The following is a 17,117-nucleotide window of genomic DNA, read 5'->3' as shown; positions in this document are numbered from 1 at the left end:
GCAGCTTCTGAACCTGGATAGCGGAGGAAAAGGTGAACATCATTTATCTATTATATGAATGCATGGGATTAACTGTCTGAAAACTGATATTAGCCAGCTAAATTACTCAATTGTATACCAATATTTTATGTTTTCTTTTTTTAAAGAATGTCTAGGGCCTTGTGCCGAGGTTTTTCTTGCAGCTTCTTTTCCCCGGCTATACAGGTTGTGAGAAGCTGCAGTAGTTTTAGGCGTATGAGACGTTCGTTATGTAAAAATTGACGATTCAAAGTGTAACTATGTTACCTACTGAATAAAGATATTTTGAATTTGAATTTATGATCCAAACATGAATTAAACTCATAAAGTCGAATTCAGTGGCATAGAGCTCGCTGGGATTCGAACCTAAACAAATCATGTAATATTTATTATTATTGTTAAGCTACCGGCAGTAACATATTATAACAGCTAAGTTTAAAATATCATGCAAGTCTAAGAATGCTAATGACATGCGCAATGGCAGAAAGGAAATGGCATCCGTTGCAGACAGGTAGCGTAAGCGGCGTGCGCGCAACCGGGCGTGACGTCACGCGCGCGTAACGGATTCCGTAGATTGCTCACATCCGAAATATTACCGCCAAAATTGACAGTTTTAGGGTCAGTTTCGGTGTTTAATTTTGGATGAAATTATAGTTATTGTTGAACGATTATTCATTGGCCAACATAGGGTACTTACATAATCTGTATCCATACTAATATTATAAATGCGAAAGTTTGTGTGTCTGTCTGTGTCCATCTTTCACGGCAAAACGGAGCAACGAATTGACGTTATTTTTTAAGTGGAGATAGTTGAAGTGATAGAGAGTGTCAGGGGCTATTTTTGTCTCGTTCTAACTAACCCTCCTCTTCTCTACAAAGAGGGGTGGTGGTTAACATGGAGCATTCCGCAATTTTCAAGGTAGAAAGCTAAAAATTGGTATGCGGGTTACCTATTTCTGATTAACAAAAACACATTTTTTTTCTTTTTTTTTAAATCTGCCTCCAACCTCTACAAAGAGCGGATGAAATTGTATATGACTTTTCGCGACTTTTTGTTTGTGACTTTTCGCAGTTTTCAAGGTAGGAAGCTAAAAATTGGTACATAAAGAAAGGGGAAGCACGTTACCCTCAATTAACGCGAGCGAAGCCGCGTGCATAACCTAGTATGTAATAAAATCGTTGATGTTTTTAAAATATACAGGTGTTAGTGACATCGTAACGAACACTGAGTGGTATGACTCATGATTCTGAGTTAATATCAAACCTAGGTTTAATTTTATTGCAATTTATTAGCATGTATTGACGAACCATCACCGTTATGTTCCAGGCCTCGAAGAAGGTCGGGGTCCAGCATCGTGGTGCTGGGCGCTGAGGAGGAGAAGCGTCCGTCAGACGAGCCCGACATGCTGACCATGCTGTCCATCTCAACAGACACCGGTGAGTTCTCCATAATAGGCTGTATGGGCTAAGTTCCCTTTGCCTGCCTAAATGGGCAAATTAAAAAAAAAGGTGGCGGTGTGACATTGTCAATCCGTTACAATGGCTTTTTGGCGGTTAAGGCTCTATGGTCCTGGCTTTTTAGCGGGAAACGGGAACGGGACAGTTGCTTTCTTCATTGAATAATCTAAATAATTAATACGAAGTGGTGTTTTGTGGTTAATGATCGCATTAAGTTAGTCGGAAGACATTCGCGAGTGTTATTACATTGGAGTATTCAATAAACAAAGTGTATCTGCCTATTTTCGCTTCGTGCTAGGAAGCCGCTTCATAGCTCAAAAGTTTATGCGGACTTTTGAGTTAATTCGTTTGGGGTTCGGAGTAGGAGTCTACTCCGAGGGTGGGGGCTTAGGTTTCATCATCATCATTCATCACCTTTCACCATTTCATTAATCATCAAGAAAAAAAAATACGTCAGACATGGCTGTATGGGCATAGTTCCCTTTGCCTTACCCTTCGGGGAAAACCAAACCAAAAAAAAAAAAGCTCTATGGTCCTCAGATCTCTGCCTGCCTTATATTACGCGAATTTAAACAACAACAACAAACGGCTTTTTGGCGGGAACGGGTCAGTTGATTTCTTCATTGAATAATTTAAATAATTAATACGAAGTGGTGTTTTGTGGTTAATAATCGCATTAAGTTAGTTAAACATTCGCGATAGTGTTATTGTATGGGAATATTCAATAAACAATGTGTATATATCCATTTTCGCTTCGTGCCATGCCAACAAGCACCTTCATAACTCGAATGTTTATGCGGACTTTTGAGTTAATTCGTTCGGGGTTCGGAGTAGGAATCTACTCCGAGGGTGGTGGCTTGGGTTTCATCATTCATCGTTATCACCTTTCATAATTTCATTAATCATAATCAAGAAAAAAATACATAAGACATGGCTGTATGGGCATAGTTGCCTTTGCCTTGCCCTTCGGGAAAACCAAAACAAAAAAAATATATCATTATTAGCATAAGCAGCTGGGCTTTTTGGCGGGAAACGGGAACGGGACAGTTGCTTTCTTCATTGAGTAATCTAAATAATTAATACGAAGTGGTGTTTTGTGGTTAATGATCGCATTAAGTTAGTCGTAAGACATTCGCGAGTGTTATTATATCGGAGTATTCAATGAACGAAGTGTATCTGCCTATTTTCGCTTCGTGCCAGGAAGCCGCTTCATAACTCGAAAGTTTATGCGGACTTTTGAGTTAATTCGTTCGGGGTTCGGAGTAGGAATCTACTCCGAGGGTGGTGGCTTAGGTTTCATCATCATCACCTTTCATCATTTCATTAATCATAATCAAGAAAAAAATACATAAGACATGGCTGTATGGGCATAGTTGCCTTTGCCTTGCCCTTCGGGAAAACCAAAACAAAAAAATATCATTATTAGCATAAGCAGCCGCAGCAGAAGCCCAGTTATCATTTTTATGAGACACTTTTCTTTTATGACATTATGACATAGACCGAGTCATAAAAGACTTCCATAAACCCCCACAGACTTTGAACAAATATTTATCTAATCTCTATTAATAGACAGTTTCTCGACGCTTTACTCCCTTTATGACGTAGCATGGTTAGAGTGGCATATCTTTTGTCTCTTTCGCGCTAAGCGATGTAACTATATACAGGGTGTTACAGTGACATCGTCACTGGAAGATCGGCCTCCGTGGTCCAGTGTGTGGTCCAGTGATTCCGATATAAGTAATTACACTCGCGAATGTTTTCCGACTAACTTAATGCGATCATTAACCACAAAACACCACTTCGTATTGATTATTTAGATTATTCAATGAAGAAAGCAATCGTCCCTTTCCCGCCAAAAAGTCTCGACCATAGATAATGTAACTGCCCTTTTTTTCCCTAAAAATAGCATGGAGAATGCTACACTGACAAGAGCGTGGCTCTTGAATTAATGATGATGATGATGATATTGTACAGGTACATTTGATCTATCACAACAAAAGTATACTTACCTTATTACGTCGTGGTAAATACGTCTTTTTTTTTCATATAAACAAAATGTATAAAAAACTTCACGAGATTGTTTTGCTGGCAATTTGTCTGTGGCCTTCTAATAGTACTTAATAATGAAGAAAAAACTGAAGCGTATACGTCTAATTAGTGGTATCGCCATTGAACTATGATCGCAGTTTGGCCACACCCCGGACTCTTCATACAAAACCAATACAAAACACCTCGTTTTACACAGACAATACACATTGACGTTATCGTACACGTGCATCTGTGTGTGTGTTGTCTGACGCCGTACAATTGAAGACTTAAGGTAGACCGCGGGGGGTGAGGTAAACCTAGTTCAGACGCTGGTGGGGAGCGGAGAGTTGCCCTTCTATACGTAGTATTATTCCTTATTCTATGGTTTGGTCAAGGCAGATAGATACCTAACCACTTTATTCCTCACAAACTTAAGTAGTAGTGTGTATTCATTTCCTATAACTAAAGGTTGCCTGGAAAAGATTGCTACGTTAGCAATAAGGTCGCCTGTTGTGCTAGCTAATTGATTATGAGACACTTTCCAGGCTACGTTACTATTGTAGTACATAATTTTATGGGCAAGGCAGCAATCTGACACAAATAAGTGGTCAAATCATCTGTTGTATTGTATATACAACATATTACGTTGATAGTTACAGTAAATGGACGCAAATTTATGAGAAATTTATGCAGTGAGATAGCCACAGCCTTGGAATTTATCACTCGGGTAGAATATGCAATTTTCTTTGAACGAGAATCTTCCATTATCCTCGAGCATGTTGAGGTAAACCTTGTGCTGCGTTTTGTTTGTCATACTGTTTTGTGCTCGTACATAAACAGCCTATATACGTCCCACTGCTGGGCACAGGCCTCCCCTCAACCAACCGGAGGGGGTATGGAGCATACTCCACCGCGCTGCTCCACTGCGGGTTGGTGGAGGTGTTTTTACGGCTAATAGCCGGGACCAACGGCTTAACGTGCCCTTCGAAGCACGAAATCATCTTACTTTTTCGGACAATCAGGTGATTCAAGCCTGAAAAGTACTTACCAAACAAAGGACTGTCTCACAAAGTGATTTCGACAATGTCCCCATCGGGAATCGAACCCGGACCTCCAGATCGTGAGCCTAACGCTCTAACCACTAGCAGCCTCCGTGGTCTAGTGGTTTTATGCTCCATGTTATGAAATTATCATGAAAGTCTGGATTTGAGCCGTGGTAACCCAGTTGGGTTTCCTCACGATGTTTTCCTTCACCACTGAACACGTGATTCTGAGTTAATATCATCTGCCGTCATGCATATCAAGTTTCCGTCGCAAAATTAATGCTTTTTGTGTTTTCTTAAATTATTTTAAATTCTATACTCTTGCGATGGAACAAACGTGACCAAAAAACAAAAACAATTTTCTAGTTGATTCCTTAATGTCAAGTTTTAATCAAGAATCAGGCAATATTAAGTACGACTAAATATATAATAATAACATACGATAGTTACTAATAAGTACCTATTTGACGTTTATTGATGACGTCATAACCAAGCATTCTATAGAAAATTTTCGTTTTGAATTTTCATACAAAATATTTTATTTTAGTATGTCATTGCCCTTTGCGTTTAGATTATGTAGAGAAGAATTAAACAAACAAACCTTGTTGTCACTTGCAGGCCCCCACCGCGAGATGGCGGTGGACGTCCCTGACAGCTTCATCGCGAGGAACAAGACCCCCCCGCGGTACCCGCCTCCGCGACCGCCCCAGGTACGCCTCCGCACCAGAGACGACGAGCCCCTCCTCTCCTCTGGAGGCTCTAGCACCAGCTTCAGCTCCAAACAGAGCACCGTGCTCCACAACACGGTGGACACCTCCGGGCCGAGCTCCGACGGATCAGACTTCAAGGACTTCAAGAACAACAGCACCATAGAGCTGTTGTCGCTGCCGCAGAGCTCAGACGGCTCAGGAACCTCCTTCGGAAGCAAGAAGAGCAAGAGGTCTTCCGAAACGGCGAAGTGCGGAGACGCATCCGAGCGCTCAGAATCTGTCAATTCGAATTTAACTAACTTAACCCATACGCTGAGTGACCATAAGATTCAGTTGTTGATTTCCAACGGAGAAGATTCGTTGTTGGATTGCCAAGGCGTGGCGTATTCAGCTAGAAGCGACTCAGTTCTGATCAGAGAGGCAGTGTACGCTGCGTATCAGCTGCCGGCTGGGTTCGATCCGACCCCGGTGCTGCTAGGGCGGGAGGTGCCGGTAGATGTACCAGAAACATTCGTGCAGATAGTGAAAACTACTCCGAAATACCCCAGTACCGCGGACAGAAAGAACGTGGTGTCTCAGGTAATGGGTTCACGCAATCATCGCATGGACGGGTAGATTGGAGCGGGATACGTCTTGAGGTAGTCTTGGATACCGTCAAACTTTTCGCCCAAAAAAAAATAACTATTTAATATACTTTATTGCACCAAATTAAAAAGAAATAATTATAAAAAGACTCTTAACTAAGTACACGGCAAATGGCGGCCTACGACGACACCTATCGGCGATAACTAGACATTAGCAAAGCAAGGCAATATAATATAGTTTTAAATCTTTCATGAACTTTTTGGAGAATGGCAAAAGTAACTTTAGGTTAGCTGTATAATAAGAAGATTAGAATCATATTAGTAGCTGCATTTTTTCAAGATAATTTACCTGTAGGTAAATCGTTTATAAACTTACTTGTAAACAATAGAGGTGGTTTTTCGTTTTCGGTTTCGAACAAATTGAAGTCGGCTAAAAACTTTTTTACACAATAAATAATATTGATTATTATTATTTTTAAAGTAAGTAATTAAGTTTTGCAGATGGACTTTTTAAGTTGTAAAAATCTTTGATGATCTTCTTTCGTGGGGATTGTGAGATCAGTGATCGACCTTATCAACCCTAGGTCTTTGAAGACGTGTATCACAGAAAGTTATTTAATCTATCGATACAAAATTAGTCTTATTTTCTTTCTTAATTTATTCTAATTTATTTTTTGTGACTTTTGCCGCAGCATCCTTGATAGTAAAAATTTACGAAACTAAACAAAGTAACTAAATGTAGTTTTTCTCGTGTTACACAGGTAGCATATAACTTTTTTGCCTGCAAAATTAGAGTTTTTGTTTGCGTTTTTAGGTTATATTAAGTTTAAAATTTGACTGCGGACTACCGCACTAGCTTATACAGGGTGTTAGTGACTAGTGAGTTAGGGTGAATGCTGAGGGGGAAAAACCATGAAAACATTTGTGTTTTTTTATTATTTTCAGAAAATTCCACTTGATATGGACTCGGAATCATGGCTTGAATCATCCCTCTAAGTTTTCGTTACGATGTCACTAACACCCTGTATAATTTATACCGAATCTTTGATTATAATTTTATAACGATAATTATATTAGCGATAGCAAACACAGATTTATTTGTAAAAAATAAAAGTAGTTTGACGGTGTCCAAGTGGTAAAAAGGATTAACATAAATAACACAGGAAGGTAATTAATTCATTTTATTACTAACATAGAAAGTTACTAACATGACTGGGTAATTGTTAGAGGTATACTAAAATGTGTTCAATCACCTTTACATATTCTAACTTCTTTAAAAGTGATAAAATATATGATGCGCCATCGACATAAAAGGAGATGGAAAAATGGCGGAAAAAGGAATTAAAACAATTACGTATGCATTCCAGTTTATAAATACATATGTATAGATAAAGTAGGTTGCACAAATAATTAGATAGGTAATTTAGTTAATAATTTTAATATTACAAGTATAGACCACTTTTCCAGTTTCTCTAATGGCGATAATTAAGATGCTATATAAAAATAATTAACTAAATTTCGTGAACTCGCGCACATTCCACAAAAAAGAAGACTAAGTAAATATTTATTGTAATGATATGATCTTTAAGAAGAAGGATAAAAGAATTGCGAAAGCGGTATATAAAGCGAAAGTTGATGGTAGGGCTGGCAGAGGAAGACCTAGAAGGACTCACATTGACCAAAATGGAGATGTCCTTAGAAAAGGTTTAGTACGATCTACTCTGAACCGGCGTGCGTGTATGAAACAATTGATGAATGTGGAGGAAGCAAGAGAAGTGTGTCAGGATCGAAGCAAATGGAATTCTATAGTCTGCTTACCCCGGTGGGAAATAGGCGTGAGTTTATGTATGTATATGATCTTTAAACCACTGAATTCGACTTTATGAGTTTGAATTCATGTTTGGGTCATAGATACTGCATAATATCACATGGTTTCCAGGATTTGAGCTCGATTAATGGCTCGTCCTCTATTACATGGGACATTAAACATAGCTGGCGAGTAGTAGTATGAACTGGTTCTCTATTTTTACGCATAAATTTATATGTAATAATTTACCATGGCATAATATTACTTGTCCTATTATTAGTTACGCATAGAATTAATTTGTCATAACTTTTTAAGTATAATTTTGAAAGTCATAACTACTATAAGCATAATATTTAATGACAATAATGATATATAAGCATAAAAACTTTACTCCGAATAAGAAAAGTTTTGGCACAACTTTGAACATTTCCGAAACTTACTTTTTCCTTGGCTGCATTTGGTTCATGATTGTGACTTTTATATTTTTTGACTCTATTTCATGCTGTTGGTCATCATTCAGCATACTTTTCGTGTGTAAGATATACATGCTGGCGGCGTAGGGGTGGCCTAAGCGCCACCCCCGCCGCACCCTAACCTACTGTTATGCCTTGTAAAAATTATGACAAAGCACTATTATTCTAAAAAAGAATTATGGATACCTATTTATATGCGAATCAAATTTATACCAAAAAATATTAGTCCAAAAATAAGTTATACTTACCTAAAAAACCAGTATTCTTAGATGTTATTATGGGAAAGTACTAATGCTTAAAAACGTTATGCGAAAAGGATTATGATAATTAAAATTATGACAAAACCATTTATGCATTTTAAGAGAATCCCGTATGAACTATACACCTCTACCTACCCCCTCAGGAGAACAGGCGTGAGGCTGTTATGCTATGATATTCTGTTATAGATTTCGTCTTTCATTGCAGTTACTTTATCGGTGGGGTGCAGGTATTTAGTTTATCTTATGGGTACCTTCTGGGTAAGCTCGCTATGAGGAAGAATGTAGTCAAGAGCGAACAGAGATGTTCTATTGGAATTACATACATACATAAATAGCCTTAATATATGTCCCACTGCTGGGCACAGGCCTCCCCTCAATCAACCGGAGGGGGTATGGAGCATACTCCACCACGCTGCTCCACTGCGGGTTGGTGTAAGCATTTTTACGGCTAATAGCCGGGACCAACGGCTTAACGTGCCCTCCGAAGCACGGAATCATCTTACTTTTTCGGACAATCAGGTGATTTAAACCTGATAAGTCCTTACCAAATAAAGGACAGTCTCACAAAGTGGTTTCAAAAATGTCCCCATCGGGAATCGAACCCGGACCTCCAGATCGTGAGCCTAACGCTCCAGCCACTAGACCACGGAGGCTGTTATTGGCTGCCTATTGGAATTAATAAAAAAAAAGATGGCTTTCAGTTCATCAAACTTACAATACCTAAGTCACGCCAAAAATACCTACCGATCCTCAGCGGAGTGCTATATATGCCCAATAGTGGGAAGTACATAGTATGATCTTATGATGTGTGATCTGTCTAGGCCGGAAGGACAATAGCGTGACGATGATTTCATTGTTCCTTTTAGTCTTTTGTTATCTTATTGTTATGGGTGCGATGTCGGCTCTCGGTGTAATATATACCTATTGTTGAGCATAGGTATGTGAGTTCCCGGACTATCATCTTATTCTCATAACAGCATTGCTAATATATATTTTTTAAAGCATAATCTTCAGGTATCGGTCGCAGCGGTAAACGCGCTCGGTCTGCGATTGTTTAAATTAAGCAACTTTCGCAAAGGCCGGTCATAGGATGGGTGACCACAAAAAAAAATTCATCTCGAGCTCCTCCGTGCTTCGGAAGGCACGTTAAGCCAATGGTTCCGGCTGCATTAGCAGTCGTTAATAACCATTAATCCGCACTGGGCCCGCGTGATGGTTTAAGGCCCGTTCATAGGGAAGGCCCGTGCCCCAGCAGTGGGGACGTTAATGGGCTGATGATGATGAATTATTAAAGAATAGTCTTCAGGTAGAGTTCTTCGTTGTAGAGAATTTTTTTTTAAATATTCAACAAAATAAATAGGCTGAAAATCGGACTTGAACGGGTTTCGAACCCGTGACTATCAAGCCGGAGTCACGGGTTCGAAACGTTTTTTCAGGGTTAGTGCTAACCAAAAAAACACAAATTGACTAAAGGTTTATCGCATTTTTCAAACACAACTAGCTATTTGCAACCAAACCAGTTTTATTAATCTTCTACTGCTAATTATTTTCTTGTTTTGGCATTTTCGTAATTGATTCTAACAACACGACATCATTTGACAAAATTCATCAATTCACGCTTTTCACATTAATATTTCTGTCTGCGGTATTGTCGTTTAAATACCTAAGATTCATAAATATTTTTAACCTTACTGTACTGGTCATAGTTTTTATGAATATATAATATATTTGCAATATTAGGTACAGTGATATAGTCTTCATGTCGTCTATAATTACTTATTATTAATAGCTCTCGTTGTCCTCTGCAACTTACGTTCAGCTGCTTAGGATTGAACATCTGCGGGCTTAGCACCGTAAGCGCGCGACTCTTTCTCGCCTCGACATACGTCACCCGTCACTCTTTCACAGTACTGCACAGAAAGAGACAGACGATATCTATCGCGGCGAGAAAGACTCGCGTGCTTACGGTACAAGGCCCGCCGGCTGCTTCTATTCTTTTCTGTCACTCAGACCTGTAATTTGCTAGAGCGGGTTGAATAAGAGGAGTGCGACTCCCACCGCCTTGTGCATTCGGCGTGCGGGTATATTATCTCGTTCTAGCAAATGACGGTTCTGTGTGACAGACAGAAAAGGATAAAAGCATAGGAGAGTGCGATGCGGCGCGGCCGGATGTATTTAACCCTTATCTTCCCGGGCATGTAACGTCATGAAAATCTGTGCGATGGGCAGCTCACCTGCCCTAATCCAGTACGGTTGTAGTTCGTTCATTTATATTCTTCGAATATTTTAAAGTTCTTATGTATATCGGGCTAGATATAATGTATAATACTAATATATTTTTCTTTGCAGGTGGATAATTTATTATTGCATGTTTGGGTTTTGTCATCTTGCCAATAAGCTTAATTCCATAAGGAAATATATTTTTAAACATGTAATATTTTATATATAATTTGTATCAAATTCTAAAAATATCATGTATCTATTGCATCTTATGGGGTAGTTGACATGTATCTAAAATTATAAACGTTTTCTTATATCTTTTCGAAATAGACATAGATAGCTAAATGTAAAGAAGAAGAAAGGAGGAATAATGATATATTCCTATTAAGTATGCCACGATAGGAAAAAGAAAAAAAGAAAAAAGTATCTCCCTCAGATTATAATAGTTACAGACAGATATCCGAAATCAGGAAATTATGAAGAAATGTAAAAAAAGAGTGCCAAAACTCACTGAATTTAATTTAAATTCATACAAACAGTAGCATACAGTAGTTTAATGGAGCACACGTAAAACAGAAGTGACGCAATAAATGTTGATCTAAATATATAAAAGGAAAAACTGACTGATTGACATATCAACGCACAGCCTAAGCGGCTAAACGTAGGCACTTGAAATTTGGAAGGGACGTAGCTTAGGTACCGTAGAGGTGCACTAAGAAAGGAATTCCCACGGGAACGGGAATTAGCGGGAAAATCCTTTTGTATGAAAAATCTAAACCGCTTAAGTTAGACGCTTGAAATTTGGCATGCAGGTACCTTAGTTAATTTAAAGCTTAATTGCAACAGGATATTGCAAAATTCCCAAGGAAACGGGAGTTAGCGGGAAAAAACATTTGTATGAAAAAATCGAAACCGCGTAAGATAAATGTTTTCAATCTAGCATGCATGCATACCTTAGTACCTAAATATAAAGTTTAGTTATGGCTGTATTTTGAAAAATGGGAGTTAGCGGAAAAAAAATTGTAAGAAAAAATCTAAACTGCATAACTTAGATGCTTGAAATTTGATATGCACTCCCACACACACAAAGATCTCTCTTTTATAACACGCCACTCTGACGAAGTCGCGGGCAAAAGCTAGTACATATTACAATAAAAATATAAATTTAATGTTGGGGTTGTCAACATCTACTATTAAACGGAACGACTAGTTCAGTATAATAAATGACAATATTTCAATAAAGATAACATTTTATAATAGCCTCAATGCGCAGTGAGAATGAGATCTGTCAAAGTACGTTACCTAGTGTTGTGACGTTTATTAGCATAGTGATGTATCAGTCGAGGTTAAGTCGATCGATCCTTTTCTATCCAACACCAACTAGATAGTATTCGCTGTGTCGATTGGTGGAAGCCCTAGTCGCCATGTTGACCCTGCAGATCTATGTTTCGCGTGTTCACATCAGTACATTAATACAATAAAAAAAACTGTCAACTACCCTATTAGGGTGTATACAAATCAGATTATAAGTTTGGATGTTCATAATTAACATCCTTACATTTTGTTGTGTATGAAATCTATTTCATTGTATTGTATTTACGGGTTATTGTCTAGTTTGAATGATAAAAGCATGAGTAAATAAATGTAATGTTGGCTAACCTGCTCGCAATAAGTTAAATGGTTGTTAAAGTGCCTGTTCTCAAAACCGTGTAGGACATAATGGCCCTTATTCCTGCAGATACCTACTATTTTTTTTTAGTTATACATACTTGCGATTTTCTTATCACCGAAAAAGAAAGAGACGGATGAATGACATCTATTAATTTTAAAAAGAGAATGAATGAATAACCCGGACGAGTAATATAAGCATCTCGCTGGTATGCAACCCGTTTGACGTATGCTGTCAACTTGATTCTGTGGAGTTATTGGCCAATTTTGTGAGGGTTGTTTAAGATTTCTGCCTAAATTGACGTGTCATTAATAAATTTTATGCCATTACCCGTCCCTTTCTAGTAACTTAAAATAAAAAGGAGGTGTCTGCAGGAATCAGAACTACATTTTTTTATATATTATGTGGGTATTTTGTTTTAAAGATATTGTGGATTTTAACAATGGGATATTTTTGATATTAGTTAGGGATTGAATGTTTCCGTGAAAGGCGGTATTTTAAAAACTGAAAGATAAGGAATGGTCTCTGCTTACTATGTTGAGAGATATCTTTAGAAAAAGAATGACGTAACGACTTCGAAGAGAATCTATAATTTTGCAAGGCAGTGGAATAAAGATTTGGGACCATATATACCAGGGAAAAATCAAATATTAAAATATTTATATGCCTGTGCCTCAGTTGCAGTTTTCGCTAACATAGTTGGCTTGACCATTATAGACGGGGATACGGCTCACCACCTATCACGTTGGTCTAACAGAAAACTCGGTGATATACTTAGTTCATCTTGCGAAGTATGTTCCTCTGACTACCCCTATTGGGATATAAGCGTGAGCTTATGTTATGCTGTGCCTCCTCTTCTCACTCCTTAAGAAAAAAGGCCTATGCTTTTGATTATATTTCATTTAAAAACTAAGCTTTATATATTTTTTTAATTAGGCCTGTGTCCAGTATTGGGACGTATTATGTATATGTATTTCACTTTATCTATCACATGAAAAACTCATTCGCTTACTTGACCCGGGTCACGGGTTCGAAACTTAGAAGGTTCGAAAGTTCCAAAATATTTTTTCGCTCATTCCTTATCAGTCAGTCCCGCCGCCCTCTAGCCCAAAGTGTGAACTAATGTTGCGCCCCCGCAGGTGAACGGCACCGCCCCCGCCGTGCCGCCCCGCGAAGCCGCCTGCGTCGCCCCTCCGCGGCCGCCTGCGCATGACGCCGTGAAGGAACAACAGGCGATCAAGAAGTATCAGGTTAGTAAAGTGTTTTTTTACACGGATTGCAAGGAGGTTTTAATGAAGGACCTTCCAGGCTACGTTCCCCAAAAATAATATAGATGGCGGTGTCGAGATTTAACGTGTTAATTACCTATTTTCTATATTGTTTTTAAAGAACGTAGCATAGAAAGTCTCTCATTGGCATGTCGGTACGGTCATGAGCATTAATATGTATACACTTTGGTACCATGTCACATTAACTTTTTTGACAAATTGAACTGTAAGTCCCACTAAATGTCAAATATGTTAGTGCGACAGAGTCCTAAAGTGGGTACATTATATTGCTCATGACTGTACGCCCACTCAAGAATGTTTAATTACTGCCCATGACCTTTATGGAGAATTTTTTGCTCTAACGCTTTTATATGCAGTGAACACACAAAATAGAATGAAGATACTGTTGGGAGTAACTACTTACTTTCTGATGGAATATTTTATTTACCTTACATCGACGTCAGCTGGTCACACTGGCGAATCAAACATGTCACGCATGGCAACACTGACGGACATGTTTGGTGAATGCCTATTTGTGTGCATTGTCTCTCTCTTTGTCTCTACTTCCGGTTTCCGGTTCAATTTGGTTGGTGATTTTTAGCATAGGTACTTAATAAGTATAACATTAGTTTCCAACTAGTCAAATCAGTTACTTTTTACTGAACGTCAAAACACGAAATTGCTTTGGAATTTGTATGAAAAAGCACACTGTGACGTTAAGAAGACATGATAAAATGTCGGACTTATTATTACGTTTTTCTTGATTAAAATTCATAAATAAGTTAAATAGAAAAAAGAAAATGTTTTTCGTTAGTTTTAGATTTGTCTTTATTTAGTAATCAGAATTTCATAATTTATCTTGAACCTAGCACACTACCTAATACAAATACGTATGTACTTATACGTATATATATTTAGTATGTATACGTACGTATGAAGGTTTTTAAATACAGTGGAAGCAGAATAACGACTTTATTTTCCACTTTCTTATTGAACATAAAAACAATGATAGGGGAGAATTATTTCAAGTATAAAAATCTAAGCTATCCACATCGTGCTAGGCGCCGTAGACATGATGTCATAAGACATTAAATATTAATTTTTAAAATAACGCACTTACCAGCTAGGATGGTGTGCTTGGAAGAGGTCACAGACGAAGAGAGACGAGAAGAGGTCCGCTTACCTAACCTGAAGCACACCCCGGACACCTCATACAAAACACCTCGTTTTACACAAACACTACACATTTTACGATTGAAGACTAAAGTAAGACCGAGGGCGTGAGGTAAACTTAGCTCAGCCGCTGGTGGGGAGTGGAGAGTTGCCGTTCTATACATAGTGTGGCGGACCCAACTAATTGGCCAGCTAGTTCCGCCCACATGCAACAGATGGCGCCACATTCAATAATGCAGTCTTGAAGCAGTCCTGAAACGCGATATCGAAGTTTACACAGCGAGACGCATATAATATTCCAACATGACTCAAGTGGATTGTCGATGCCTGGTCATCTTACTAACTCGTGGCCGGCGGGGTACTATGCTCTGTCCGGTACTCCGAAAAACATCCTTTGGCAGCACATCCTCGCCGCCAAAGTAGTTATTATTCGTTATTCTACTGTCTGTACAGCCGTTTGCTCGTTCCATTAGTGATGTTGAAATTTTAAATAAAACCTGCTTGTGCCCATAACCGGAAGTATGTTTTCAATTGATACAAAACGCATTATTTAAATGTTTTGGCTTTTAACTGACGTTGAAACATTTTAGTTGAAGTGGTTGAAATGTTTCACTTTTAAGCTGGAGTTTTTAAAAATGTTTCACTTGAACAAGCCGAAATGTTTGCAGCGGGAAACAAAATAAGAAAAGTCGTTATGTATTCCGTCTATGTTAGGCTGGTGCAAATAAAATAATTTTCCCGGACATGTCGGTAAAACCGACAAGAGCATGAGACCTATGTATAAGTTTACTTACAAAGCAATTCTTCTCCTTCTTTTTCTAATCCTTTTATTCTCTGTTGGGATGTAGGACTCGAATAACAGATTTCCACTCCCCGCGATCTTTTGCAGTCTGTGTAGCTTGCTCCCATGACATACCGAGAGATTTCAATTCTCGGTCAACCGAGCGTCGCCAGGTCTCTTCAGGTTGATACAAAGCAATTACAGAGACAAAAAAGTTCACCTACCCTGTAATAGGCAAACCGTTATAAAGTAGATAAACTATTTTTAAACAGAGGGTCACTCACTTATACCAAATCTGCTCATAGCAAACAAAAAAAAAGATACTGATTGCAGATATAACCAGAAAAAAAAAACAGAGGGTCACGAATATATCTCAATTAAGGTAATCAGAGGTACATCCATCGTAAGATGAATAATGTACCCACACCTCACCGAGCTAACGTGATAGGTGGTCCGTCTATAATGATCCACTATTTTAGACGTGGCTTATTATAACTTAACTGGACAAATGGGGAACGCTGAGGGCTCGAAAACCATCTTCATAACCCTAGCAGCGTTATCCAGTTTTCACAGGGTCCACTTACCTAACCTGAAGATTTGACAGGTCCGGTTTTTACAAAGGCGACTGCCTGTCTGACCTTCTTACCCGAAAAGAAGACCAGCCTAATCAGGTTAGGTCACGTAGTATAAAACACATTTCTCGGGGAAGCAAATGGAATTCCATAGTCTCTGCTTACCCCGGTGGAAAATAGGCGTTAGTTTATGTATGTATGTGGGTTCCGGGGGAGACTGCTGTATAGACAGCAATCAACGGATGTTTTCAATCCATTGTTTAATTATTTAATCTATTTAAACGACCACCTTAGAATTGGGTGGTTTCCTAGTTCAAAAATAAATTAAAAAATCTGATCACAAAATAAATACAGATCTAAAGGTGACAAAAAACGTTTTCTTTCTTCTATTTAACTTATTTATGAATTTTAATAATGAAAAATTTAATAATAAGTGCGTCATTATGTAACGTTTTTTTTATGACGTCACAGGTTGCTTTTTCATACAATTTCCATAGCGATTTCGTGTTTTGACGTTTAGTAAAAAGTAACTGATTTGATTTGTTGGTAACCACCCTATTGGATAATTAAAACACATAATGACGGGTTCTTACCGCGTTCAAAATGGGCATATGAGACTCCCGATATTTCGACACTGTTGCAAGTGCCATGATCACGGGATGACTCGCGGTAAGAATCCGTTATTATGTATTTTAATTATGATAATAACCGCGTAAACTTAAAACAATGTTTACCCTATTGGATATTGTTTAGTCTTAGGGATGGATTATTTTCTGCATTTACACTCATGTTTTTAAACGTGAATAAAAATGAGTACTTTTTCTTTTATTTATTTTGTGTGCTTTTTTAACAAGTTTATTACTTTTCCATCAGCCTACTCTACAACGAAGCCATGTGAGTAAAGTAAACGAATAAAATAATTGCTAATCTTATTATTGGTGTTCACCTAAGCTCTTTGTTGCCAGATTTAAAAAAGTTTTTCTGTACCTGCGTCATACTACATTACGCACCTATCAAAGTTAATGCAATACGAGCTAGAAAACCTGTAGAAAA

At 38.3% G+C, this 17,117-nt stretch overlaps 1 protein-coding gene across 4 annotated transcripts in view; it reads left to right on the top strand.

Annotated features, from left to right (window-relative positions):
- Nucleotides 1–17,117, top strand: part of LOC126373074 (protein PALS1) — a 130,995-nt gene that overhangs the window by 51,368 nt on the left and 62,510 nt on the right. For 3 of the 4 annotated variants that reach the window (XM_050019049.1, XM_050019050.1, XM_050019051.1), the window contains 3 exons: nt 1,346–1,455; nt 5,166–5,836; nt 13,410–13,520. In XM_050019049.1, coding sequence (XP_049875006.1) covers nt 1,346–1,455; nt 5,166–5,836; nt 13,410–13,520 — 892 coding nt within the window. The remainder of the gene's footprint in view (nt 1–1,345; nt 1,456–5,165; nt 5,837–13,409; nt 13,521–17,117) is intronic. The other variant, XM_050019052.1, reaches the window with a different exon arrangement.

Source organism: Pectinophora gossypiella, chromosome 15 (genome assembly GCF_024362695.1).
Source record: "Pectinophora gossypiella chromosome 15, ilPecGoss1.1, whole genome shotgun sequence".
Classification (NCBI taxonomy): Eukaryota; Metazoa; Arthropoda; class Insecta; order Lepidoptera; family Gelechiidae; genus Pectinophora; species Pectinophora gossypiella.
Note: the sequence above shows the minus strand (reverse complement) of the source record. Positions and strands in the feature narration are given on the sequence as shown.